Source organism: Caretta caretta, chromosome 10 (genome assembly GCF_965140235.1).
Source record: "Caretta caretta isolate rCarCar2 chromosome 10, rCarCar1.hap1, whole genome shotgun sequence".
Classification (NCBI taxonomy): domain Eukaryota; kingdom Metazoa; phylum Chordata; order Testudines; family Cheloniidae; genus Caretta; species Caretta caretta.
The window spans coordinates 2,092,300-2,120,240 of NC_134215.1; the positions used below are offsets into that span (position 1 = coordinate 2,092,300).

At 50.2% G+C, this 27,941-nt stretch overlaps 2 protein-coding genes across 10 annotated transcripts in view; one reads left to right on the top strand and one right to left on the bottom strand.

The window, feature by feature from the left end:
* The window catches only part of LOC142073516 (uncharacterized), a 46,082-nt gene extending 36,153 nt beyond the window's left edge, over positions 1 to 9,929 (top strand). For both annotated transcript variants that reach the window (XR_012670409.1, XM_075133353.1), the window contains one exon: positions 9,854 to 9,929. Coding sequence is in view for 1 of the 2 variants with exons in the window: in XM_075133353.1 (XP_074989454.1) it covers positions 9,854 to 9,914 (61 nt within the window). In the remaining variant the exon portion in view is untranslated. The remainder of the gene's footprint in view (positions 1 to 9,853) is intronic.
* Positions 1 to 27,941, bottom strand: part of EARS2 (glutamyl-tRNA synthetase 2, mitochondrial) — a 37,582-nt gene that overhangs the window by 6,013 nt on the left and 3,628 nt on the right. For 2 of the 8 annotated variants that reach the window (XM_048868123.2, XM_075133350.1), the window contains exons 3-9: positions 27,199 to 27,388; positions 26,237 to 26,709; positions 24,773 to 24,881; positions 23,921 to 24,074; positions 22,545 to 22,675; positions 20,638 to 20,773; positions 18,916 to 19,986 (exon numbers count right to left, since the gene is read on the bottom strand). In XM_048868123.2, the coding sequence (XP_048724080.1) occupies positions 19,903 to 19,986; positions 20,638 to 20,773; positions 22,545 to 22,675; positions 23,921 to 24,074; positions 24,773 to 24,881; positions 26,237 to 26,709; positions 27,199 to 27,388 (1,277 nt within the window). In that variant the 3' untranslated portion in view covers positions 18,916 to 19,902. The other 6 variants (XM_075133349.1, XM_075133348.1, XR_007358970.2 and 3 more) reach the window with 6 other exon arrangements.

A 27,941-nucleotide genomic window follows, 5' to 3' on the forward strand; every position in this document is an offset into this window, starting at 1 on the left:
GCACAGCCTTCTGCTACAGAAACAGAGGCCTTTACTACCTAAGCTGAAGGAGAATCTCCCATAGCTGCCTACAGTATTAGGGCTCAGAGCATCTTCTAATCTCTCCAACCCTTGCAGGAAGATCAGAGCACTTGCAGATCTGATTCTTTCCAATAGGGGTCAGTGGTGCACGCACCAATCAACTCTCCCAGTGGATGGACTTCCACAAATATTGATCAACACATTATTGCCAACCTCTCATTGGGGGAATGGGGGGCAGCCATTAGTATTTGTAATTCTAAGCCCCCCAAATATGTGTATGTGGGGGAGCAATAGAACCTGCAGCTAATGCACGTTGGGGCAAGCTAGGTCAGCAGAAAACTGTAAATGGTATATGGAGGACTACGCTACCAGGGGACCACTCACCTGTACTGAGCTGAAATCAGGTGACGGCCTCTGTCCAACAGGGGATTCATTGAGACCTACGGTAGGGAACCAAAGTACAGACCAATCAGAGCAGGTAGGGCACTCCCATTTGCCAAGTACCTATGAGGTCTAATAGCAGAGCTGGACTGTGATTGGACTCCCTGAAAACTCCCAGCATTTGCCCTGGCTCAGAGGGCTCTGGTTAAAAAGAAAGCTACCGAACCTGCAATATACACAGTCATCCCTAAGGATCAAGGACAGCCCCATCCCTGAGCCCCAAGGACAGACCTAATGACATTAGTTCCTCGTCGAGCAGGCAGGCGGAGGTGCTGCTGTGCTGAGTGGCAGCTGTCGCGTTCACGCTCTGCTCCGAGAGAGACTCCAACGTGGAACCCAGCTCGGAGAAGTCGATCAGTGTGTAACTCTTCGTACTGCCCAGCGGGGACCGAGGTGCTTTGGGAGTGAGAGAGAGCGTTAAAGAGCTGCCGTCTCGTGTGCCACGCCCCAGCCGCTCTGACCCAGCCGCTAGCTCAGTGGTGTTTGGATTTTTTGGTTTAGTGACCCCTTTCACACAGCAAGCCTCTGAGTGTGATTCCCCCCTTATAAATCAAAAACAAAGGAGTTAATTTAATTTAATGGGGGCTTGGGGCTGTCAGTCCCATGGAGCTGACCACTCACGATCCTGAGGGATCACAACCCCCCGTTTGAGAACCCCTGTGAGCTGATCCACAGTGAGAGGGGAGGGCTTTCCTGAACATTTTTTTAAACACATTTATTGAAAATCCTACGGCTGGAAAAACCCTAGAAAATCTTAACTGGACCAGCATTTTCCTAGGAGCACCAGGCCTCTTTCAGCTCTTAGGCTCCATCAATACTGGGCTTTGAATCGTATCTGAAAGCAGGATTTGAACATGGTTAAAACATGGCTCAGGTTAGCATGCTTTCACAAGGGACTGGGCTGACCAGGGTCGATGGAGCAAACCTATTTCAAACTCTTCACAAGAGCCAGGCATGAGCCAGTGACACTCCTGAGTGCCGTTAACCAGCTGTCTTAACACCGCTCCAGCTACGTACAGCCCGCCTCATGGTCGAGAACGGACATAAGTGACCTGTGCAGCACCATAACAAGTCAGAGAGAATGGGGGGGCCACATGGTGCCACTTCTCTACAGTGTCAGGGGTCGTTTCCCAGGTCGGGCGTAGCTGTTTAAGGGCAGCGTCCTGCAAAAGATTTTGTAAGAATTGGGATTGGGCCCTTTTCTGCTTCTTTCTGGCGTAGAAAGAAACCTAAAAGGGTTTCCTGATTGTTTTATACCTTGGAAATATCGGGAATATCAAGTCAAGTTCCCCCTGGTTTTGCTGGAGGACGCAGAGCAGGTTACTTGTGTACTCTCACCTTAATAGAAGGATAGCTCTTTAACAAACACTTCCTTTCTCCTGGGTTAGTCTTTGACGTTAAAGAGATATTAGCAAACCAAACTCTGTTCGAGTCTAACTAGCGACCCTTTCCCCTCTCAAGGGCACAGTCTTCACTCTCTGGGCAATGGTGATGTCACCATCTGACTATGTCTCCAGCCACCACGGAGTCTGCCAGCCTGGAATTTCTACTGTAACACACATAACGCTTCAGGCCACTTGGATACAGCAGAAAGAAGCAGAAGGAGGCACAAACCCATTTTTGTTTTCCTTTTCAGGTCTCCTTGTAAATACACAAAGAGCTCGAGTAGCCACCTTCCCACATAACTGCTTAGCCTGAGGCAAGGGGGAGGCCTAATACAGCCACACTCCAGTACCCTCCCTGGCCCCCAGCGAACTCACTGAAAGGCCTGGCAGTGGGAATCTCGTGTGCTGTTCTGGGCATTTCAGGGCCTTCCCCACGTTTGGTCTCCAGGCCCCACCCCGCCTTCCTTCCAAGCCCCATTCAGACACCGTAAACCAGCAAGGAAGCAGGTTCCTTTGCGGCTGTGGGGGACCCTTTCTACCTGAGGCATCCGTGGAGATGGTCACCGAACTCCTCCTGCCCTGGTCACAGCCCACTCCAACCTGCCTGTACAAGTCGAGCGCCTGGGTGAGTTTGTCATTGGCCTGGAGAATCTCTGCTGGAGAAAGAGGAAGACAAACAAATTAATTATACTCCAACAGGAGGGCAATGGAGGGCCACACTCCGTGCTGGTCACGACAGAGCCAGTCTGTGTCTGGGAACCCGCCACACGCCGGTCCAAGCCCAGCTGGCCACTCGGCTTTTGTTGCAGGGGTTGAGGATAGGTCCATTGAATACCAGCTTCCTTCTCAGACTGACCCATGTGTATCTAGCTGAGATGCTGTGATGTCACACACACAGCTGAGATGCTGTGATGTCACACACATGCCCCGTGAGCCCTGCCTAGAGGCTGCAGCCTGGAGCTGGGATTCTCAGCTTTGCCACTGTTTAAAACAAACAAAAGGGACAACGCACAGTCAATCTGTGAAACTCCTTGCCAGAGGATGTTGTGAAGGCCAAGACTATAACAGGGTTCAAAAAAGAATGAGCTAAGTTCATGAAGGATAGGTCCATCAATGGCTATTAGCCAGGATGGGCAGGGGTGGTGTCCCTGGCCTCTGTTTGCCAGAAGCTGGGAATGGGTGACAGGGGATGGATCACTTGCTGATTACTGTTCTGTTCATTCCCTCTGGGGCACCTAGCATTGGCCACTGTCAGAACACAGGATACTGGTCTGGATGGACCTTTGGTCTGACCCAGTGTGGACATTCTTATGTTTAGGCCTGTCACTTGTAAAACAGGGATACCAATAGCAGCCTATCTCCCAGGAAGAGCATGAAGTGACATTCAGTCTGTTACCTCAGAGGGAAGTGCTAGAGAGATGCAAAGTAGTGTTATCTCAGGCCTAGGGACTGGGACAGCAAAGTGGACAATAAGAAAATGGCTTTGACTTATGTATCTGAATGGGGATTTAGTGGGCTCTAGACACTGTATTTTGTTGCATGTTCTCTTAAACTGCCACTTTCTTTGTTACTATCTGGTTCGCTTAGATCTGAGCCTGACTGAAGTGCTGGGTGCGTGGGACACAGGGATACAGTGCCTGTGTCTGAGACATGGGGGCAGGGAGTCAGATATCCTTAGGTGGGAAGGTAGAGTCCTGATGGACGGAGCAAAGGGCCTACTCTCCTCCCGACTCCAGCAGTGCCATCCCCACGACCCAAAACGAAGATGAGAGACATTAAATGGAACTCCTCAGGATAGAGATGGCTCTTGGTTAGATCCTGTCCTTAAAAGCCCAGGGAGTTTGGGGCTCTTGATCTAGTTGCTGGGGGGATTAGTTTACACTTCACCCAAATCGCAGCCTTTGATATGTTTGCTCCCAGGCTCAGGGGGCTGAACAGCAGGGGCTGGTGCGGCAGGTGAGGAAGGAGGTACATTTCCAAAGCTGGTGGGCTCTGAAGTGTAACAGCAGGGATGCTGCTGGTTAGGAACGGGTGGGCCACTCCAGTAACATCAGGAGAGTCCCACAGTCCCTGCTTGCACTAAAACCCAGAGTTCAGACAGTAGGACGGGGAGTGAGAGAGGTGAGGAAAGAGCAGCAACAGCATATTTTGTTAGATACCCAAAGCCTCGTCATCTTCAGTAGTCTCGCTGGCAAGGCGGAAGAGCAGTGGCCTGAGCTTCTCACAGCGTTCAAACAGGCTCTGGAGAAGAGAACAAGAGAGTCAAGCTATTTGCTTGTTAGATCACGGGTCCTCAGAACCCCGGCCCAGCCTCTGGGGCCACAAAACCCAGAGAGGAAAGGAAGTTAGCTATACAGGCAGCCCTGGTAAAATGCAGCCACGCTTTCTGCTCAGTTCCAGACGCTGGCTTTGTCAAAGCCAGAGAAGACAGTTCAGCGCGTTACTTCCCCTTTAAAATGTGCAATAAGTAAGGCCATGATTTAGTCACAAAAAGAAAAGGAGTACTTGTGGCACCTTAGAGACTAATCAATTTATTTGAGCATAAGCTTTCGTGAGCTACAGCTCACTTCATCGGAATATGCATCCGATGAAGTGAGCTGTAGCTCACGAAAGCTTATGCTCAAATAAATTGATTAGTCTCTAAGGTGCCACAAGTACTCCTTTTCTTTTTGCGAATACAGGCTAACACGGCTGTTACTCTGAAACCTGGATTTAGTCACAGGTATTTTTAGTAAAAGTCATGGACAGGTCACGGGCAATAACCAAAAAGCCACGGCCTGTGACCTGTCTGAGACATTTACTAAAAATATCCCTCACTAAATCTTAGGTGCTGGGGTGGGGCAGGCGCTCCCATGGATGCTGCTGCTCTGGGGGGGAGGGAGGGGTGTTTTCCAGGGGACGCTGCCTCTGCTGGAGGGGGGTGGCCTGGGGCCCCGCAGCTGCTGCCAGGTTGGGGGGGAGGGGAGATCCACCCCCTGAGCGGGGGGAATCCCCCCCCACCAGTCACAACACTCACATATACAGATTAATAGGCAGCTCTGCCCCCAGTTTTCACATCCCGTCACTGCTAGACGCCATCAGTGATACCAAATCAATGAGCCTCAAGGCAGGAGGTGTCATTCACCTGCAGAATCTGTAGGTCAGATTTGGGTAACTCCTGCCTCTTGTAGCTGGTCAGCATTTCACCCAGAAGCTTAACGCTGTTGTGAACCTCATCAATTGCATTCAGTCTTTTGGACACCTTGGCAGATTTTTCTTGTTCCTTTGAGACAAAATAAAACAAAGGGCGAAGGGGATGAAATCCCTGATTTAGCCAATAACCTCATCACACATTATGCTGATAGCTTGGACTTCTGCAATATCCCACTGCCTGGCCAGTAATTTCTACTTGTATTCCATAAAACAGAAAACAATGCTAGAAAGGACACACAATGCACCTCAGTGCTAGAAGCTGGGGTGAAATTCACCTCGTCGGAGTGCAGCACAAGGCTCGCGCCTCCCTGAAGTGCCAAGGACTGAGCCAGACTCCCCAGAACACATGGGCCTTGCGCTGGTCCCCTGCACGGGGCGAATTTCACCCCAGCTGCACCAGCTTGTGCTGCAGAGTCTCCAAACTCTCATCTCCGTTACAGCTAAACAAGTTGCAAACCCGTGAGCTGCCAACGGCAAGTCCAGCCAAGCTCTGCCTCGCTCTGAGCAGTGGCAGACATTATGCACTCCGTGCTTCAGAGGATCACTGTTGAAACCAAACTGTGAAACTGCCTCCCCTGCCCCACTCCCCTCCCGCCTCTCCCCCCAACTGCCAGCAGAAGCTTCTTTGACACTCAGAGCTGTGAGCTTCTCATGATGCCTACCTCTTTAATCATGCTCTTGATCAGCCTGTTGGCTGCCTGCAGGTCCTCAGGGTGGTTGCTCTTTAGAAGTCTTGCTAAGAGCTGTTGAGTGGAGACCATTAGAAGACAGACAGCATGAGCAACAGCCCCAGGCACCATAATGCAGCCACTCACCCAATAAATGCAGATGTGTCCAGGGCCCTACTGCCATAGCTGGGCTATAGCTCTATGGACATGTGGACTCACATCTCACAATCTGATCAGGGTCACACTGCTGCCACACAGGCTGCCAGCCTCACTGAGCTTGTAATGCTGCCTGCATATGTCAGCAAGAGGACAGAAGGAAACTGTAGTCAACAGTGCGGAAGGAAAATAGGTGACAAATACAAGCCAGATGTTAGAAAAATGAATCCTGGTTCTGAAACAGACTCTCTCTGTGGCATAGAGCAAGTTACATAATCCTCGGTGCCTCTGTTTCCCCATCTCCAAACAGAGATAATGATACTCACCTGTCTGACTAGGGGGCGATAGGGTTACTTATTAGCTAGCCTTTGTGCAGCATGGAATGTGATAAGTATTAGCATTATTCTAAGGAGATCTTCTCCCTGGAACCATAAAGGCCCAAAATACGACCACACACACTCTCCTGACAATACAACCTAATCAGAGGAGGACACAGATTTGAAAACATGAGATTTACCTTGGATTTCTCTTCATCAACATCAAAAATAGAATTCTTAGGTCTCGGAGAAGGAGGTGGTAAAATTTTGTCTTCTAGGAGTTTGGGGTCTTGTTTTATGACTCCTGAAATGAGTAACAGAGAGAGAGATTCTACCAGCCCCCATGCAGCTTTGCACAATGCTCAGCCGGGTACCGAACCCTGTTGACCTCTACCACGTCTGCTGGCAATTAAGTACCCCCAACACAATTTTAAGGAATGAGGGGAAGAAGGAACCAGTGGGCTTAGCATGTACCCCAAAAGCAGGTACATGCTAAGATGAGAAATACACGACTCAACTGGCTGTCTGAGATCAAGCAAAAGGGTGGGGGAGGTTTTCAGGACAGGAAGATGAGGAATAAAAGCCTGGCAGTTTCCCTACAGGGGAATCTGTGGCACCATCTCCCAGAAAGGACTCTGTTCTCCATTAGTTCATAGTTAGGCAGGTCAGAAATCCTTTCTGAGGCTGCTTAGCCCTGCAGGGTCATCTGCCAGTGCCCAGAGCCATAAAACACAGGCAGCTCACTAACATGAACACACAGCAGAGGCAGTCTCAGAGCTTCTGTGAAATTCTCCTTCGCTCCTTCCTAGACACACTGCCTCTGCATGCGTGACAGGCTGTCGTCTTCAGATGTCACCAGAGTGGTGGTCTGCTCTGTTCAATGTTGATAACACTCGGCTGCGTGCATATGTTTCCTCTGTGTACTGCCCTGGCTCTGCAGATCGCTGACACAGCAGACCCCGAGAGAACGCCCAATGACCACAGGCTCCGATAAGGTACGAAGGCACCTGGCCAGGTTTATTGTCAAATGAAGCACAGTAATAGTTTCCTGCAGACTCTACAGGACATACTACGAATATGTGCCCCTGACAATGGACCAGGTCAGTAAGTGGCAGGATTCTCCACTGCCCACAGGCCACACAAAGACAACCCCTCAGAGGTACACTTCTATACACAGGTACAAACAAGTTACACATCACTCCTGACGTACAGAGGTACAACCCCTCTACGTATTAGGGTGCCGCCTCTCACCTTGTACATGTTGGTTTGAACAAAACAACTCTACCCATCATATTACCCTCCTGCCCTGTCTTTAGGATGGGTCAGCCTGTTCCTTGTTATCTATGTGGAACGTGCTAGTACCGGAATGTTCTGGTACCATCCTGGCATGTGTTTATATTACCAGTGCTTAGTACCTGTTAGGTAGGTGTATTTTTGCAACATCAGCCTTCTTCTTGCCAGCTCCTGTGAGCAGGGCCTGCCTCTGGCTCACAGCTTAACTTTGCTTTACGTTAGCAAAATCTTGACCATTCCTTTAGTTCAGGCCTTAGGCCTCACACCGGGCCTCTGATACAAGCGCTTACGTTTCAGGGCCTCCTCTTACCACTGCTGCTTGCAGGAGACACTGCAGCCAGTCACACACAAGGCTGCTGACTGGTTTTGTGAAGATCTGTACTGTCCAGCCAACTGTCTGATTTACTGCCCACCTGACCTCTGCGGGGCACCCAGTCTGGTACCTCCAGGCCCTGCCCAGGGGGCTGGCTTCCTAACAAATCTAAACCTTCCCCATCAAACAAATCTAAACCTTCCCTGGCCTCCGAACAAGTCAGGATTCGACAAAGTGGTCCATGCCAGCTTGGTATAACCAGCCCGTCTGGGCAGCTGCCATATCCATCAGTGCTAGCCCTGCACTGGGACAGACAAACCCAAGCTCCTGGCTGCGCACGTCCCCATCTGAAAGAGGCTTTGGTTGCCACTGGCAGGTCTGGGTTATTCTTATTCTCAGGGCTGGGTACAGTTCCTCTGATCTCCCCACTGAAGCTCTGTGGACAGACACCTTGTCTGTCCTATGCTTCCCATCCATCCAATAAGGTAGCACTTTTTTTACCCCCACCTAGTCTTGCAGCACGTTCTATACTAACCTACTTCTCTCTACCCCTACCAAATAGCTAACAGTGGTGGGTTCTCCTATTCCAGCCATCCAATCCCTGGGCATTTCCACACCCTCCTCATCTCATTAATATACATGCTTTCCTCTGACAGCGTTGTAGTGTGCCGTTCACTGAAAGAGAGCAAGGGTATCTAGCACATGACAAAATCACACAAATGACTTCACAACAGGACAGCATTTTAATGTTCCTGTCAAGCATACAAAAGATGTTTGTTGCCAGAGCACAGGGCCAACCAGTAGCCAAATATTTACAACTAAAGCAGAAGCTTCTTGTAGCAGGAGTCAGGGCCAGATTTACAGACCTGTGTAGGCACAATGGTCTTTAGGAAGCTATTTATTTAGGATGGTATTCAGACACGGAGGAAGGATGGGCATGGATATGATACTAGGCTAATATTTGGGAGATGAGAACTTCACTTTGATTTCCTGCTCTGCCACAGACTTCCTGTGTGCCCTTGGGCAAGTCACTGAACCTCTCTGTGCCTCAGTTTCCCATCTGTACAATGGGCATAACAGCCCTGCACTGCCTCCCAGGGGTGTTGTGAAGATAAATACATTAAAAGACTTTGAGGTGCTTTAAGATCAACTGATGAAAAGTCACTATGTAAGAGCTACAGATTTATTAATTATTATTATTATAAGTTTGCAGGTAGGCATCTAATAGGATTTAACCTCCTGAGGTGCTTTTATTGATCCCACTTGTCGTTTATTGGCATCTTTAGGTGCCTACATCCCTCTGTAAATCTGACCTTTAAACCTTCATCTTGTACAAATAATCATTTTTGGAAAAGTCAAATCACATGGAATGAGCTTTAAAACAACTACTCAGCTATTCGTGGTTTGAATCCACATGACTTTGATGTGACAAAAGGAAACTGAAATAACAGAACTAAACCTTGTTTCTTCAGCATCTGATAAGCGTCCCGGATTTTAACTTCCTGAGGAAACCAAACGGTCCAACTGAACATTATTTCTATGACTCTCGATTTGACCTTTTCTGCAGACCAGGTTCCAAGATACTGGGGGAAAAAAAAGTGATTACAACCAGCAAGTTACTGTCAGTTAGGAGTCAGGGATTCTGCCCAGAACGTTCATGCTGAAAGACTGGGATGAAAATGGGTTCTCAATGCATTATTCAGAGTGCTGTCAACTGTACACCTTACAGAAGATACATATATAGCACTATAATTTATGTGGAATTGTAAGTGCTACATTATTAAATGTGTAGAATTTCATATAAATAATCTGTCACTACAAAAATAATGGCCCATTCAGTGCTGCTTTGGTCAGGTTTTACTAAATCCAGGATCAATATAAAGTATTCTTTCTAATTTGTTTTTAATTACACTGAAAATAGTTTCCTGCTTGGATTTAAACATCCCCCTTCTCCATTACAACCTAGCCAGAACCAGAGTGAAACAAACTGAAAACTGACCATATAGAAAAGTAAAACTACATAGTATGTTTTCAGTGCTCAAGTTTTATCTTTCTACACACTTGTAGGTCCCGATCACCACAGTATCTGAACATCTTGCTGAATAAAATGCAAAACCAACCAGGATGAATGGTGAAAGGTAAATGTGAGTTTTAAAATTCTTTTAGTTTCAATAATCTTGGACATTACTATGAACCCAGAGACAGACACCTGGTGTTTAAAATACGAGGCTTGATTCTTCATGACTTTACCCCAGCTGTGAACTGGGATAGCACCACTAAAGCCAGGCTTTCCTAAATCCAAACTCAACAAAAGCATTTGCTTTAACCTATTTCGTTTTTAACTACAATGAAAACAGCTTCATTAGATTTAAACATTCCCATGAAACCAATGGAGGTCATCCTCTGCCACAGAGTTGGGGTGATGCAGAGCAAACCAAGCCCATGATATTTAACCTGGCTGTGTCCCTGTAATTATTAAATAAATCATCAGGCTGAGAAAAAGGTCCCAGTTTTACTAGTTGATCCAAAGGACGGAGAGAAATGTGGCAATCATGCACAGTAAGTGATGTAAATTGCTCTCTATTTCCCACTATTGCACGAGGTATCAGTGCACTGGAGAGGTTATTCTCTCTGCATATTGAGCTTGTTTAGCATTTCAAGCTAAAATTCCTATTCCTATCGGTTACTTTTCCAAGGAGACGAACCCCAGGAAGCTGAGTGGGAGCAGGGTGTAGCGCACACCCCAAAAAGAGAGATGAGCAGCAGAGATAGCATACTGCAGAACTCAAATTAGGTCCCCCCAATCTCTCACTTGAAGCAAGTCAGGGCAGAGTCTCCAGCGCCACATTCTTCCCCAGGTTCCTCCTGAGAGTTCACAGTTCCCTATCTGGGCTCTTGGGATGTTCCCAGGGAGAGGTACCTGTGGGGCTCTCATGGGCTTGTGCTGTGTGTAGGCACTGAAGACAAGAGCCTAAGAAGAACAGTTCCAAAGGCTGGAATTTGAAGCGAGAGCAGGAAGGTGGGGGAAGGGCCTATGATACAAGGCCAAAATGTGGCCCATGAGCCACTCCTCCCTCTTACTGTGCGGGGCAAAGGGTCCAACCCAGCGAAGCGCAAGCTGGGGAATGACAAGAGCAGATTGGCTCTTCGAGGGTCACTGCCACATTGTGGTGGAGTTCAGAGCAGTAAAAAGGAGGAAAGGTCCCCCAGAAAGAGGCAACTAGGAATAAAACCTTCTGTATTTACCAACACAAGACCTGGGCCCTAGAACACCAAACACCTTCCTCACACTGGCCTTCTGGCGAAGTCTGCCAAGTTGTTCAATGCTTTCACCCCTACTCTGTACCCATCTCCCTTCCCCCTTTGAATTCTAAAGAGACGTTTCAATTATTATCCTTGTTGCTGGGAAATTCATAGCCTGTCCCCGCCATTCATTGTCCCAGGGAACCACAGCAAAACAGTCACACTCAGTTCCTATGTGGAATTGGTATGAAGTTTGCATTTTCTCATCTGCCTGCTAGATCGGGGTGGCTGGGCACTTACCTTCGGGGACAGCACTTTAATCAGTTCATTCAGAAATCTGAATTTTGCCACTTCATTGTGAAACCTTTCTCCACAGTTATTCACACATGTCTCCAGCACCTAGGACGAGGTGGGAAAGCATGAGACATAAAACAAACTTTCCAGGCAATTTTAAAACCTCTTCCATCAAGACAAAGATCTAAGAACCTGTTAGCGGCATGGACACAGATAACGGATAGTACCCTAGGTGAAACTGCTAATTAGGCAACACGTGTCATTTTTACCCACATCCATCATTCATTTTCACCCGTTTAAAACAAATGAGCAAGAGTGAACTGGCAGAGCTTCATAGGTATAAATACAGACATTGACAATGGCTAAGACATTCCCTGTCATAATCACCACACACAACATTCAGGCTGTAAGCTTCAGGGACTGAGTGGCAAAGGGAGCTGATGTGTGATGGCTTCTAACTTCCAGGAGCCAGGCTCCAAATCTGTGCTTGGCCACCGGTAGGAAAGGAGGGCAGAGCCTCAGTCTAGTCCCTGTCAAACATTTGTTCACATGAGGAAAAGCAAAAGACATTCTGGCAGAACCAGAAATCTCCGCTCAAGAGGGGCCTAGGACTGGAATAGCAAGGGGTGCTGTAAGTCAGGAATGAGGGGTGGGAGGAGCTGGGACAGATCAGATAGTAATTTGGGAAATTATATTAGATATGAAAAAAGAAAAGGAGGACTTGTGGCACCTTAGAGACTAACCAATTTATTTGAGCATAAGTTTTCATGAGCTGTAGCTCACGAAAGCTTATGCTCAAATAAATTGGTTAGTCTCTAAGGTGCCACAAGTACTCCTTTTCTTTTTGCAAATACAGACTAACAAGGCTGTTACTCTGAAACCTGTCATTAGATATGAAGGGGATTATCGAGGCATAGGGAATCACTGGGATGGGTGACGGGAACCTTACGGCTGTGAATGCACAAGGAATCCCGGTGACCAAGATGAGTGACAGGAACAGCATTACAAATTTGAACGCAGTGAAGGGTTAAAAGCGAGAAACACTAATTTTTTTAAAAAGCGGTAGACACAAAAATCTACCACAAGAGATACATTTCCAGCTTATCCCAGCCCATGTCTGTGTGCTGATGAAAGCACTCACTGTTAAGGCATGAAGAGCTTCCATCTCCTGAGGCGACTGTATCTTATGCGCTAGCAGTCTGGGTGCAATGGACGGGCTAGGGAGAAGAAGCAGCAAGTCAGACCAGGCAGGAAGTCTCAGGAAAAGCAAACACGGCGACTTTTCATGCAAAGAAAAGGGCAGTTACCATGTTCACAGACACACAAATCGGGGGTTGGACTAGGTGACCTCCTGAGGTCCCTTCCAACCCTGATATCCTAGGATTCTATGACCGCATCACAGCAACCCTCCCCTTGGCACAATGCTGGGATTATACACCCAAGAAGTAAGGAAGAGATTAATGCAGGCCAGGAAGCCAGAAGTGTCCCGCAAGTGCTGATTACTGCTGCTCTAGGAGCTGTCCCCTGCAATGGAAAAGGGGGGGAGGGAGAGAGGGAGCGGTGTATTCTTTGCAGAAGCATCACACCAACTGGGTCACTCAGCATTTAGCAGAAGTGCTCCACTTTGCTGTTCATCACGGCTGGCCCTTTGGCTCAAAGTCTCCCACAGCAGGAATGTTCATTAGACAACAAGTGCAAGTTCTACAGACAGAAATTGTGAGCATCTGCTCAACAGAAATGCTAGCTCAGGGACCTTTATCAGCCCTTTTACTCAGGGCTGTCCCTAGCTATTCTGGGGCCCTACACAGCCTCCGCCGGAGGGGGGCGGGGGGGAGAGCGGGAGGGCTGTGGGCCCAGCCCCACTGCAGAGCTCAGGGCAGTAGGGGCGGGGCAGAGCAGGGGCCCTGGTGAAGAGCCAGAGCAGGGGCTGGAGCAGCACGCAGCTGCATCCTTTTTATAGGTAAGGACGGCCCTGCTTTCACTTTATCAGTGCGTACGCTTTGCTGCATATTGGAGACAATCCCATGAGCTGCAGGGGTGGGGAAAGCCCGGGTGGAGACCTCACCTCCCAGAGAACAGCAGCTAACGCCACACCAATAGCTACGGACGCTCAGGTCTTCTCTGAAACACAGCCCAGAAGAAACCAGCATCCCACTCATGGCACAGGGATGGGATCTGACCACCTCTGAGACCGTGAGGGGGAGAAGGTGCAGGCTCATGCTAAACGAAAAGTCCTTTCCTCTAGATCTGCCATGTTACCACAATGTCGCAATAATCTGGCCACTCTTTATCTACCCACTTCTTGCACAGGCATCTCCAGGAGTCACAGAAATTAGCCACTCCCTGCCATTCCTCCTAAGGTTTTACAAAACTGCAATTTACAGATTATCCTTTCCCCTCTGAGATCAGAAAAGCTCAGAGCCAGATGCACAGTGCAGAGAGAATACAAAGAGTCTTTCTGTCCAGCTTACCCTTCCGGGTCTGCATTCACCTGGTCACAGAACCGCTGGATACATTCCCAGTTTTCTTCAGAGATGCTTGGGTCCGTGGCTTTATCTTACAGGGAAGAGAACAAAAGATCATCTCAGTGTGAGATGTATACAAGTGACTGACTGATGAGACAGTTCAAAATACATTCTTCCCCACTGCAATTCCTCCAGGCTCCATACTCACTCCCACTGGACCAGCTGCTCCAGAACTGTTATCAAACAGGCAGAACTGCTGGTTAATACAGGGCTGGACTCACAGCATCACTGGGACTAACACATACAAGTCTCAGACAATCATTAACTATGAGGCAGATGTTAAAGTCGTGATATTACCCTTTGCAGAAAGAGGTGGGGCTATTAAACTCCCAGAGGTGTTGGACAGGCTTCTGCCCCCTACCTAGGGCCCATCTATGGACAGTTACATTACATTCAGCTATGTGCCCTCAGGGCAGTCTAGGCACCTTCCAAGCTCATCCAGACTGTTCTCCTTTCTCTCGCTGCCTGATTTCTTTCTGGCGTGAGTGGGTGCCACCCAGAGATGTCAACCAGGTCGCACCTACTTAAACCAGTGATTAATTTGGCCCCCATCGTCTAGGGGAATGTGACAGCAGCTGGATTCCAGCAGTACCACATTTCTGGGAGATGAAGTTTGCTTTAATTAAAGTTCCAAAATCATAGAAGATCAGGTCCTCTAGTCCCACCCCCTGCTCAAAGCAGGGCCAATCCCCAATTTTTTCCCCAGATCCCTAAATGGCCCCCTCAAGGATTGACTTCACAACCCTGGGTTTAGCAGGCCAATGCTCAAACCACTAAGCTATCTCTCCCCTTCAGTGCAACAGATGTAAACCAAAGACAGAGGATAGATCCCTACGCTGAGGAACATTCCCTGGCTAATCATGATACCATCCTTTGCATTTGGCCCAGAAAAGCCGGACTGTACACTCAACTCAATGGCCCTTCTCTGTCTGTAATGCAGCAACTTTTGAAAACCACATCTGATGTATTAAAACATTTCAGAGAATACTCAAAGTATCAATGGTCAGAACCCTATAAATTCTGGTGAAAATCTGAAAGCCAGAAAAGCCTGATTTCCACTAATCAAACTGTTTTGATTTCGCCTGGATCCGGGCGCGAAGCAGTGACCTCAGGGTTAGATTTAGGGCTAGGGCACCAGACTCCTTGGCCTACAGCAAAACACAGGTATTCTATGAGCCTGATTCTAGTGGACAGCAGGCTGCTGAAAGCCTCTTGCATCCCTCCACCAGGCATATGGTGACCAGTCAGCAAGTGTGAAAAATCGGGACGGGGGTAGGGGTAATAGGAACCTATATAAGAAAAAGACCCCAAAATTGGGACTGTCCCTATAAAATCAGGACATCTGGTCACCCTAACCAGGCAGCCCCCTCCGGCGAGCCCTTTCCCCGCACTCCGGTCTGACCGCCCCCTGGGGCCAAAACAGGCATACAGCTCAGCCTACATAAACAACCAGGTGTGAGGCCTTTTCATTTGTTAATTCTCCTCACAATTGTTTCCAGTGCAGACTGTTCACAGCTACACTTTGCAGGGCTCATGGGTGACTCAGATTTACAATAACTGTGGGGTTGCCTCAGGTTTCCGGGGGATGTATGTGAAAACGAAACGGCTTAAGATGATCAAGCAAACACATGTTGCCCCTTCATTACAGCCCCAGTCCCAGGGAGCCGGGTATTTGCAGAATGGCCATTGTCGCTAAATGCCTTAGCACAAGGCTGCATTTTACAACCTGACACTTAGTGAGACAGGCAATATATGCCGAATACCACAGCCTTTGGATAACACCACTGTGACTACACTTTGATCAGGAATTGCTTGAACAAAACTTATACCCATAGGTCTCGCTCTAGCAGTAGTTTAAAATGCTGGCCTTGCACCTCCAAGGTCTGTGATAGGTGTTACAGGAAAACTTAGACAGCTTTGAAAACTAGCCCCACAAACAGCTAAATGGAATTTTAAAATCAAATAGTCAGGTAGCTGCTGTTTGACGGTCCGCTGTGTCGTGGGCTGTGCAGCAGTTTCCACCTCATTCTAAGCTATTCAAAAAGCCCAAAATTGATACATCATTAGCTCACTATTTCTCCCCCTTCTCTCCCCTGTCCTAGTATTTAATTCCTGGCCCGAGGGTGGAAAGTCTGAGAACTCCTTTCCCATTACTGAGCTGTTCCCCTGTCACCAAGATGAGGTGCTACTTCCTCATTCTGCTCTGGGCAGCCTGCTCAGATGGTCTTTGCCTGAGCAGTTACTTGTTTGGAAATGGTGACCCTTCCAGGGAGCACTGCACTCAGCGCCTAGCTGAGAGCTAGGCTACATGGCCGTGCTGCTCGGCGCAGCTGCACTGGTGTGAGATGACAGAGGTGGAAGCTATGTCAGCGGAGCGTGTCTCCCAGCAACATAGTGCCAATGTGGGCGGCACTTAGGTCGCTGTAACTTGTGTCGCTCAGGGGGTGTCTTTTTCCCACCCCTGCGCGACGTAAGTTACATCGACGGAAGCGGTAATGTAGACAAGCCCGAGACTGTGCCCGCTCTCCCAGACCTACACAAAAGAGAGAATGCTGCTTTTTGTCTCCTGCTAGGGGGCTGAGCAAAGGGGGTGCGAACTAGGCTAACTTTATCCCACCATAACTCCAGTGAAGCCAGAGGGGTTTGCCCAGGAGGGACCGTCAGGGCCTGCTCCTCAGGAGGTGGCTCTGCCCAGCCCCTTCTCGGTGAGACATACTTGGAGCTCTACCCACTGCAGGGCAGCGACTGTGAACCCCCTTTGCCAAGCCCGTTTTACCCAGGCCTCCCTGTCTCCTGCTCCAGGCCTGCAGCAAGGGACTTAGGGGGCAATGGAAAACCAGGCAAGCAACCAATTCCGTACGGAACCTGCAACCCTGGGACATCCATTGTCCATCTGTCCGACCTGCCCACTCCCCAGGGCACCCAGTCCGTCTGTCCGACCCCCCACCCGGGGCACCCAGTCCGTCTGTCAGACACCCCCCCCCGGGGCACCCAGGCCGTCTGTCCGACCCCCCCCCCCCGGGGCACCCAGGCCGTCTGTCCGACACCCCCCCCCCCGGGGCACCCAGGCCGTCTGTCCGACCCCCCCCCCCCGGGGTACCCAGGCCGTCTGTCAGACACCCCCCCCCCCGGGGCACCCAGGCCGTCTGTCCGACCCCCCCCCCCCCTTGGGGCACACAGGCCGTCTGTCCGACCCACCCCGCCCACTCCCAAGGGGGCACCCAGGCCGTCTGTCCGACCCCCCCCTCCCCGCGGGGCCCCCAGGCCGTCTGTCCGACCCCGCCCCCCCCGCGGGGCCCCCAGGCCGTCTGTCCGACCCACCCCGCCCACTGCCAAGGGGGCACCCAGGCCGTCTGTCCGACCCCCCCCCTCCCCGCGGGGCCCCCAGGCCGTCTGTCCGACCCCGCCCCCCCCCCCGCGGGGCCCCCAGGCCGTCTGTCCGACCCCGCCCCCCCCCGCGGGGCACCCAGGCCGTCTGTCCGACCCCGCCCCCCCCCGCGGGGCACCCAGGCCGTCTGTCCGACCCACCCCGCCCACTCCCAAGGGGGCACCCAGGCCGTCTGTCCGACCCCCCCCCGCGGGGCCCCCAGGCCGTCTGTCCGCCCTGCCCCGCCCCCACCCCGGGGCACCCAGGCCGTCTGTCCGACCCCCCCCCCTCCCCGCGGGGCCCCCAGGCCGTCTGACCGACCCCCCACCTCGGGGCCCCCAGGCCGTCTGACCGACCCCCCCCCCGGGGCCCCCAGGCCGTCTGTCCGACACCCCCCCTCCCCGCGGGGCCCGGCCCGCTCCGCTACTCACGGAGCCAGAGCTCCAGAGCCCCCAGCGCCGCCCCAGCCATGGAGACTCGCCCGGCCCCGGCCGCGGCCGCCGACGCAGCCGCCGCGCAGGGAGGCGGCGCCCGACGGGCCCGGCCCCCGGCCCCGCCCAGAGCCGCGGGGTCCGCGCCCCACCTGCAGCCGCCTCTGGGGCGGGGCACGCTGCGGGGGCAAGGACGCGGCCGGCGGGAGGTCCCAGGCCCTGCTGCGGGGCGGAGACCGGCACCTGCCCGCGGCAATGCGGGCGCCCCGCACGCCCAGCCCCGCAGAGCCCCTGCTAGCGACCCGCCAGCGGCCGCCGCGTACACACTGGAGGAGCCTCCGTCGCCCGCGGGCTTTGGCCGACAGGGGCAGTCCGTGAAGTACAGCCCCCCACGGCAGGGCTTGACCTCGGTCCTCGGGCCCGCTCCTGGCCGGCCTGGGCTGGGACCCGCGGGCTCCGTAAGGAAGGCTCCAGCCGCACCTCAGCTCAGGTCTGCGCTTCAGTCACCCCCGCATCACAGCAGGGAGGGCACAAGGAAATTTGCAACACCCCCCCCCTCCTCTAATGATTCGCAAACCACAACATCTGTCGGGCCGAGAGCCCCACACTTTGAACATGGAACATTCCCAACCCGCTCGACTCCATGAGCCCCCTTTCCTGGCGGACTAAAAGTGCACTTCTCCCAAGGCTTAACCCTGAACATACAGCTCAGATCTCAGCATATTTTTGGAACATGTTTGAGTGGCCATCCCTGCTCTAAGGAGCAAGTATTAAATCTGTGAGATACACTCAACTTAGTTCCAGGCTTTTCAGAGTAACTACATTCAATTTAAAAAGAAAAGGAGGACTTGTGGCACCTTAGAGACTGACAAATTTATTAGAGCCTAAGCTTTCGTGAGCTACAGCTCACGAAGTTGCATCCGATGAAGTGAGCTGTAGCTCACGAAAGCTTATGCTCTAATAAATTTGTTAGTCTCTAAGGTGCCACAAGTCCTCCTTTTCTTTTTACGGATACAGACTAACACGGCTGCTACTCTGAAACCTATATTCAATTTGTCGCACTTACACTTGTGTTGACTTCAGAACAAAATGGGGCCCATCATTATTTATCCACAAGGAGTAGACTCGCATATGTTTAAAATGCAACATTTGGCCATCGAGGGGGAGCACACAGTAACTTAATGTTCCCAATGTACAGTTCTTGAAAGACCTGGACACTTCCCCACCTTAGATGCACTGAAAGACACTGCTGAAAGAAGGCCACAGTAAAGCAGTTACAGATTTTTATGATAGGAAAGAGTTACACACTCACGTCACATTTAGACACAGCTGTACAAATGTACATGTTTTCTCTGCTGCGTTAATGGGGTGGGGGGTGGGAAGGCAGGTAGGATGACCTGCAAGGAAAGGATCCAGCATCCCCAATTTCATGTCAGGATGAAAGTGCTTTTATCCAAAAAAGGGGCTTTAAAAACCAAATTGCTAACTGGACATGACGATGTGCACTGTAATACTCTAGCACAGAAACTGCTGTTTGTTATCTTTTCCTGGGTCCAGTTCAAAAACAAAAATATCAGGGACTTTTTTAAAAAGTAGAATTAAGTATTCATGAAAAATGTGGGTTACAGTGCTGGAAAGAAAAGTCCTTGCATCACCCACAGAACAGAGACAGTGAAAAGTGTACACTTCTCTCACACAACAGTCCCCACCAACATGCATCAAGCCAGACCTGGAAGGGCACTTTGTATGGCTGAAGGGATCAAATCTACATTGCCCATTTACATGTGACCTCTCTGCTCAGATTGCCAACTGGGGGCTAATTAGCGTCAGTTGCGATGGTTTCTGGATCATGTGGACACAGCTTCAAAAAGAGATCACCATGCTGTGGCTTATGGGAAATCAAACAGCCATCAGAAGTAACCACTTTCAGTCACTGCCAAGCTAGGCTGGACTTGAACATACAGTTAAGATGAAGGACTCCATATCCCAATCTGAATGTCAGCCTGGTCCCACAAGACGAAGACAATGAAGCAGATCTGAATTCAGTTGCACCCCTTATATGAACTAGGTTATGCCTCATGAAGACACACAGATCTTCAAGTGTGCTGACAGCACTCTCACAAATTCAGCATGGTATAAGGCCCAGTTCCTGTGAAATACTGTGACCACAGAATTTAGGCTGCAGTACTGAAGAACACATAGGACTCGGAAGGGGAGTGCTGTCTGCTGGAGCCATTCCTTCTAGGAAGCTTCTTGCTAGTTGGAAAGCACCTTCTTTATCCGTTCACACACTTCTCTAGGTCCCAAGGAAACCATCATCTCAGCCACGCTTGGTCCGTGCTGAAAACACACACAAAAGACACTGCACACACTCTGTTGTTCTACTCACATTCCCACACGGCGCTCATCACAACACTATCAGAACTTGGAGTTTTTTATGTTTTTCCCTTGGTAACATCCAGTGGGTACAAGTCTGTATCACTCTGTACTGGAGATGACTGAATGATGAGTTGTTAGTCACCTGCGATTAAAATACGCTGAAATTTCTAATACAAGACTCTGGTTCTGTCATCTTGGAAGAAAAGTCCCCAACATCAGGCCAACTTCTCTGCTGGGGTAGCGCCATCAAACTCAAAGCAGTTATGCCATGAGAGAACTCGCCCTGCTTTTTAACCATCATTTTGGACCAAATGAGGAATTTATTCTTGGTTACATTATGAACCATGACACACCCAAAAGCTGACAATGCCCCTTATGAACAAGCCAGCTGCCTTTCCAACCACAGGTTTGCAGCTCTGGGGGGATGGCTTGGTACTTCTTGCCTCTCTTAGCATCCCTCTCTGCCAAGGAGCTTTTTCACATTAGCACATTCACTTATTACAGAAACTGAGGAAAACACACACAAGGTTTAGCACCCAAAAGCCTGTCTTGTGACCAGAGAGCAGGCTGTTATTACTGGATGGGAAGGTCTCAACTTCAAATGGCTTTTACCTGCTGTCCACTGAGGGCCAAGCGGAGGAGTTTCATCATGCTGCTGTATTTGGTCCCTCTTGTCTGCTCCTGTAGGCCTCTCAGGTCTTCATTCAACCCTTCTGTAGTCAGGGCAGCAGTCTGCCCTTCCATCAGCCTTTGGGAGAGAAGAAGCCCTCTCAGTCCAGTGACACGTGGAAGTGAGGAATTCCCGCTGACATTAGGAGCTGCCACAAATGACCCTTTTGCACACAAGCAAACTATTGCTTTTAGGAAGCTAAGCACTACCTCAGCAGCACCAGGAAAACAGTTAGCTCAGATAGGCAACGGATTACAAAATGATGCCAGAGATCTGGAAAACCACATGCCTGATCAGACATTTTTTACACGGACATGATCTCTAGAGGAGTCAGGGACAGGACCTGTTACTAATGTTACCCCAACTATAAGAGCAGGCCCAGTGTGCTCTGCATGTTAGCTGGATGTTTCTCCTGACATTTGCATTGCCATTGTTAAGGTTCAGTAACAGGCAGCTTGCACCTCTCAGAGGTCCTGTTTCCAGCTGTCTGTCAAGGGTCTGCAGACATCACTGCATCAGTTACGGTCAAAATCACTGCATCAGTTATGGTCCTGCTACTCTGAAACCGGTCAAAATTTAGCTTTCAGCACAACTGCTAGTCTCGGCTCAGAAGAGGCCCTTGGTCCAGAGTAGCAGGGTTTGCTGAAGGTTGGAACTGAGTTCTGGGGAATCTAGGATCCGAATTGCAGATGACTGTGCAGGTCCATATTATGATGGCTTAGCAGAGCTGGGAGAAGGAGATTTAGGAGTGGAAGAGAGGGAGGTACAGGTCAGGGCTGAAATGCACTGGCAGAGCTGTGTGAAGGCCAGAGGCATAAAGTAAAGGAGATAGTGCACAGCAGAAGCGGTATGGCCTGTCCTCCATCGCAGCACTGTTTCTGAACAGAGGACTGTGGCACACTAGGCGGAAATGCAGACATGGAAACAGCAGAGGTCCCCTCCAGGAACTCCAGAGGTGACAATTATTTAGATTAGCTGAGAATTCATGTAGAAGTTTACAGTTTATCACACTGGTCTCTTGGCATTCTGCAGGCCACAAGATCCCAGATTAATTCCAGACAAACACCCTGGTCATTTTGTTAATAATCAGAATTGTTTTGAACATCCTCCTGCACGTGAAAGTTTGAGCCAAACCTTCCTGGATTCTTGAAAGTTAGAGACTACAGTTGGTGAATTGCACCACAGGTAATTGCAACACGCTTTGATACACCCCACTGTGAAACTGGAGTAAATCAGAGTGCACTAGGGAACTTTTAGAGCGCAGAAGCAGGGTCCACATGGACAGCTAGTGTGCACAGGCTACTGTGAGGTAGACTTACACCCCAGCTTGCTGTGCGCTAACTGTTCATATACATAAACCCTCCATACAAGACAAGAGATGGACAGACAGACAGACTGCTGCAGGGGGACGAGTAAACAATGAGACCCTACCAGTCAGCATGAGAGGCAGTGATCTCTGAACACCAGCTGCCTAACAGGGTTTGTTGGCATCTCGGCAGAGGAGTTTTAAGGAGACTGGAAAGTGGCATGGAGGTAGTTTTGTGGATGTTTACAGAGAGTGCCCCCCATGCACCTGGGGCAGCGTGGGAGAAAGCACAAAGGTGCTTGTTTGAAAATGTAACAAGTGGGTGATAGAGGCTGGTTTCATGGGCTGACTGGAGGTGAGCATCAAGTGCGGCCGAGAGAGGATAGGGAGGGTGAGGACTGAATGTGAATGCGTTTAGCCTCTTGATGCACACTAACTACAGCATGTTTTCAAGAGTTTGTGTCTGATGCCAGCGCAGAATGAGCAGCAAGACCAGCTGGAGGGGGCAGGCGGGAGAGAAGAGAGCAGGGAAGAGACACTTACCCTATGACTAGCTTTCCTATCTCATCTACTTCTGCTGAAATGGTTTGCAGCTGCTCTCGGGACACTGAGGGCCTGACCCATAAGTAAGAATACTCAGGCGCCACCAAGTTCTTCAGGCGGCTTATGTGACCCTGCGGGATGGAAAGAAGGTCTGTCAAGATCGGGCAGCTCAGGGAGAGAAAAGATGAAGTCTATTTCCAGCTAGATGTCAGGGTGACAAAGGGGTCATTCACCACTGTTCTGCACTCTCACCAGTTCAGAGGGCGGAATGCTGACACTTGGCTTGTGTAGCATTTTACACCCACTTGCCACTGGCATAAATGACGATGCAAGTGCTGGGCAACAATGAGTCAGGGACAACGAGCCTCCGTAACAGGCCAGCGGTCGAGCAAGCAGGCTGAGTCAGAGCAGCACTCTGCAAATGACTCCCCCTGACATTAACTCGCTGATTCACTGAGGGCAGAAGCAGGAAGTCACATGAGTAATTTTATATTTGCTGCCATAGTGAAACCACATTTTCAAGAGCCACAGTATTTCCTGCCTTTATTAAAGCAAGAGTGTGCAGTGACCCCCAAACCTGCAGTGATCTCATGGGGCTGGAGTGTAGGAACCATGCGGCCTTGCTCATGTAGCAATAGGCAGGGCCATCCCTCTGCTCCCACCTCAAGCCTTGCTTTGCCACCTCCTTTTAGACCAGGGCTCTGGATCAAGGAACGCTCTTGATTTAACCACAAAGTCCCACACTGACATAGCTGGAGACGTGCTCTCTCCATTTAGCCCCAGAACAGGCAGAAGGTAGGCAAGCTTCCCCAACTGCCTAGCCAACGAGCCCTGAAGATAACCAATCTCCTGGGGCAAGAGAAGGCCCATTCAGTCCTGATGAATCAGTCACATCTGATGAAGTGAGCTGTGGCTCACGAAAGCTCATGCTCAAATAAATTGGTTAGTCTCTAAGGTGCCACAAGTACTCCTTTTCTTTTTGCGAATACAGACTAACACGGCTGTTCCTCTGAAACCATTCAGTCCTTGGTCTCTCTGCTGAGACCACCATCTGTGATGGGGGCTTGGTGATAGAAATGGCTGCTCACTACCCAGCAAGGTCATTTTGGATAGACACGCAGGTCTGCAAAGATAGTGGAGATGCTTGGAGTGTCATACCTGCAACTTGGACTGACTCCACAGCTCCATATTTTGGTATTAAGCAGGGATGCAGGTGCCTGGCAGGATGGGACCTCTCACTGTTTGTGAGGCCTTCGAGCTTTAGCTCTCAAGTTCTAGCATTGCCCAGAACCCAGCTGGGTCACCTGCAGAGCTTCTGCCCTCCCAACTCTCTACTCCCCTCCCAAAGGGCACCATAGCTTTAATGCTGGTCATACTTTTCTCAGTAGGAGGACTCGCTCCACATAATCCTTCTCTAAAACCTCTCTGTCCACAAGCCGATCACCATAGACCTGCTCCACCTTCATCTGCAGCTCCGTCACCAGCTTTCGTCGTACCCTCTCATCTCCAATCTGCTGGACCAGGTGAATCCTGCACAGAAGACAGAACCATCCGAATGGCTACAGACCTCTTTGGCTTAGACTCAGACTTATGAACGTCATTATACAGTGTTTACAAAATAAACCCATAGAATCATTTAGAAAAATCAACATTACAGTGAGTGTAAATATTCAACAATCCTTAACACATGGCTCTGGGAGAAGGTGGGGCACTTCAAAGAGGTACACCATTAACAATGATGATTTTTAAAAAGTAGTTTCTCACCCAGACTTAAGTCCTTGCATTCCTCTCACAACATGGCCCATCTAGCTAGGCCTTCCTACCATGACCACCACCATAGTATACAAGCTCCTGGCACATGAATGCTAGTGTTATTTAGGAGGTTGGCTCAATTCCCCCCATTTGGTATCTATTTGCAGAATGGCGGATTTCAGAGCCTTGCGCCATCAGGTTAAAGAGGAAGGGAGCCACTGCACTGAACCTTCCAGTGGGTGCAATGGGCAGGACGCTTATATGGAGCTGCTGAAAAACTATTTGCTTTACAGTAGATGGAGTGGGGCTCAAGGGAGAAAGGAACCCCAACAGTGGAGAATACAGAGAAGAGGTCATGACTGGAACAGCAGGCCAGGGGAGCAGGTGGACAGAGTCATTAGGTGAAGCTAAGTCCATGGAGGGCAATTTTTAGAGTTGGCTGGAAATGAATAAGGTGCTACACCCAATTGTCATACCTGTTGAATTCTAGGAGTTTGTCAAGATCCAGCAGGGCTGAGTGGGTGGTAATTCTGCCCACATCAAACTCCAAGATCAGCTCCTCCAGTGTCCTGCCCATCTGATTGCCTGCAAAATAACCCAACAATGGCATCATGCATTCACTCCCATGGACAGCTAGTATCACTGCTGCTCATCGTAACCAAGGAAACAGTGACACTGCAGGGTCTCGCTGCACCTGCTCAGTGCCAACACAGAGCAGGGAACTTTCTTAAGAGAAAGGCAGAGCCCTCACGGCAAGATTTTGCGCGATGCCCGTCTCGTCCTGAGAACAGACTCTGCCAACTTTTCTACCAAGTCCCAGCTACAGGCAGTGCCCAGGGAGTTCCTGCTGTTTTAAAGGGGTGACACTGAATGAAGTATTTCAGTAGACGTGCCGTTACCTGACTAATAATTTCCCCTGTATCTCTAACACCTGCCCATGCAGCAGTCGGCCTGGAAGTGCCAGTGCAGGGTACCCGGGCCATTTAACAGCAGCACTGAATTGTTACAAAGGTGGGGGGGAGGGTGCGGGGAACACTGATTCAGAGCATTACTGCGGAGCTTCATAGAACAATACTGCATCCCCCATGCATCAGACAGCCTGGAGAGGCCCTGTGAGTGGTTGGAACCAGGGACTTTTCCCTCTGGCTTTTTGCTGTTCTGATTCAGTTCTTAAAGAGAAATCATCCTCACGTTGCTCAACCCAGCAGCAAAAGTGTTCAGAGGCAGAAAGTTTCATCCCCTGGGAAGGGGTTAATTTGCAGTGGGGTTCCTAAGCCACACATAGGAAGTGCTGTCTTGCTGAGACATGAGACTGTTTGTGACTCCTGCAAAATGAGAATCTGAAAGGAAGTGACTGGCCCAGCTTCCCATGGACTTTCAGGTTAAACAGGCAGGGGAAAATCTTTAATGTAGTGTTTTAACTACTAATCAGAGAGCAGAAGTGTCCCCAACAGTCCCCAGAGCAGCTGCTGCTCTCCTGACACCCCACCTCCAACTCTTTTCATTTTACAATGAAGCTGGTGCTGAATGGACAGTCTTGGGGACTGAAATCCTCTAGTGTGGGGAGCAGAAGGGCAAGCTTTCCCCAATCCACCCCACCCATGCTTTGGAGGGACCACCTCCATAACCCATTCCCTCTCTGCTGAGACTGTCACCAGGTGGCCGTTAAGATCTGGACCTCTGCCCGCTAGGAACTGGACTGAATTTTAAACAGCTCCCCAGAGGTATCCTGACCCTCGTCACTCTTGGGGGAACTTTAGAGGAGCTGGCAGCATTTTGATTGTAGAGACCCCTTCTGAGACCTTCCTTTTTGACCCCCTCCAAAGAGAGCTCAGAGAGTGCTGAAACATTAATACACCAAACCTTTCCACAAGCAGCAAACGTGTCAAGTAACCAGACCTTGGGGCAGCTCCCAGTGAGTCACGCCTGTCCCCAAGTACCTGCAAATCCAGAGCCGCAGTTGGTGACAATGTCCAGTAGAGCTTCCGGCAAGCAGCCATCTTGAACAAAATGTTCTAGAAAAATGTCTCCCTGCCTTTTGGACAGTTTACTGCCATCTTTGTTCAAGAGCAACGGAAGGTGGCCAAACCGAGGAGGGTCCCAGCCAAAGGCTCTGTAGATAAGAAGGTGCTTGGATGTTGAAGTAAGCCACTCAGTTCCACGGAGAACGTGGCTAATTCCCATGTGATGGTCATCCACCACATTTGCCAGGTGGTATGTGGGGAAGCCATCCCCTTTTAAGATCACCGGGTCACCTTCCACAGTAGCCACTTCATGCTTGCTCCATCCATAGACCAGATCATGAAAGGGCTCCACACCTTCCTTCAAACGGAAGCGGACCACGTAGTCAGAGCGCTGCGACAACTTCTCAGCCACTCGCTCTGAGCTCAAGTGTCGGCACCTGTTGTCATACCTTTTGGGACAGCAGAGCAATGGTCTTGGTTCAGTACCACTGGCAAAAGGTCAGCTTTTTCTATTCTAGTCTGGATCCTGAGTTCTAATCTCAGCTCTGGCAACAATTCACTCAGGGCTGGGTCAAGTCTCACCTCTATGCCTCAGCCCCTCGTTCTGTAAGGTGGGGATAATGTTTATCTACTTACACGCCTCACTGGGAGGGTGGGGGATTGAGAAGTTTGATCAGTTAATGTGTGTAATGCTCTTTAGAGACAGTAGGTGATATATAAATGTTAAACATGGTCATTTAGGCTAGAGACTGGGACGTTCCCTTCAACAACAAGATACATTTGGAGCTAAAGCCAAAGTGACAAGTAAGAGCTCTGATTATTCTGAGCTGTTAATGCCTTCAGTGCCCCCGCAGCTGGGCAGCTGGTGTCTTGGATCCCAATGCCAGAGACTTCTTCACTGGTTCTGCATGCACACACTCCACAGGAAGCCCCCCTACCGTGGTGTCTGACGATTCCGTAGCGCATCCTTCTTCAGCAGTTCCAGGCGCTGAGGGGTGCAAAAGCAGCGGTAGGCAGCACCATTCTCCAGAAGAAACTTGCTGGCTTTCTTATACAGCTCAAGTCTGAGAGACTGCTGGTAGGGTCCGACCGGGCCTCCTTTGCGAGGGCTTTCATCAGGTGGGATACCTGGAATGCCAGATTTATGGGATTTAACAAACTCTCAGTCCAAGGTAAAGTCTGATGATAGAGCATTCAACAGGGATCAGAAGGCAGGAGTTTGTAGTGTGTCCACAGAGCACACTGCTCACTCGCAGCCTGGGACTCTACCTGGTGAACTCTAGAGGAATCTTCCAGAGCCATCAATAGTGTTAGCGTTTATAGCAGGGGTGGCCAAACTGTGGCTTGCAAGCCACATGCAGCTCTTTTACAGTTAAAATGCGGATCGCGGAGTCCCACCCCTTTCTCCACCTACCGGACTTGGGGTGGATGAGAGAGCTTGGGACCTCTGTCTTGCAGGAAGGTGGTGGAGTAGGGGCTTCTGCCCAGTGGGGAAGGGGGTCTCGGGAATTCAGTCCTGCGAAGCATGCCTTCTGGGGCTCAGGACTTCAGCAGGAGCGGGACTGAAGCCCTGAGCCCTGGCCGGTGCCTCCCGCAGGGCAGAAGCCCTGAGCCCCGGCAGACCCACCCTGGCTCTTGAACTTCTGAAGATTGTCAGACTCGGCTCAGAAGGTCAGTAAGT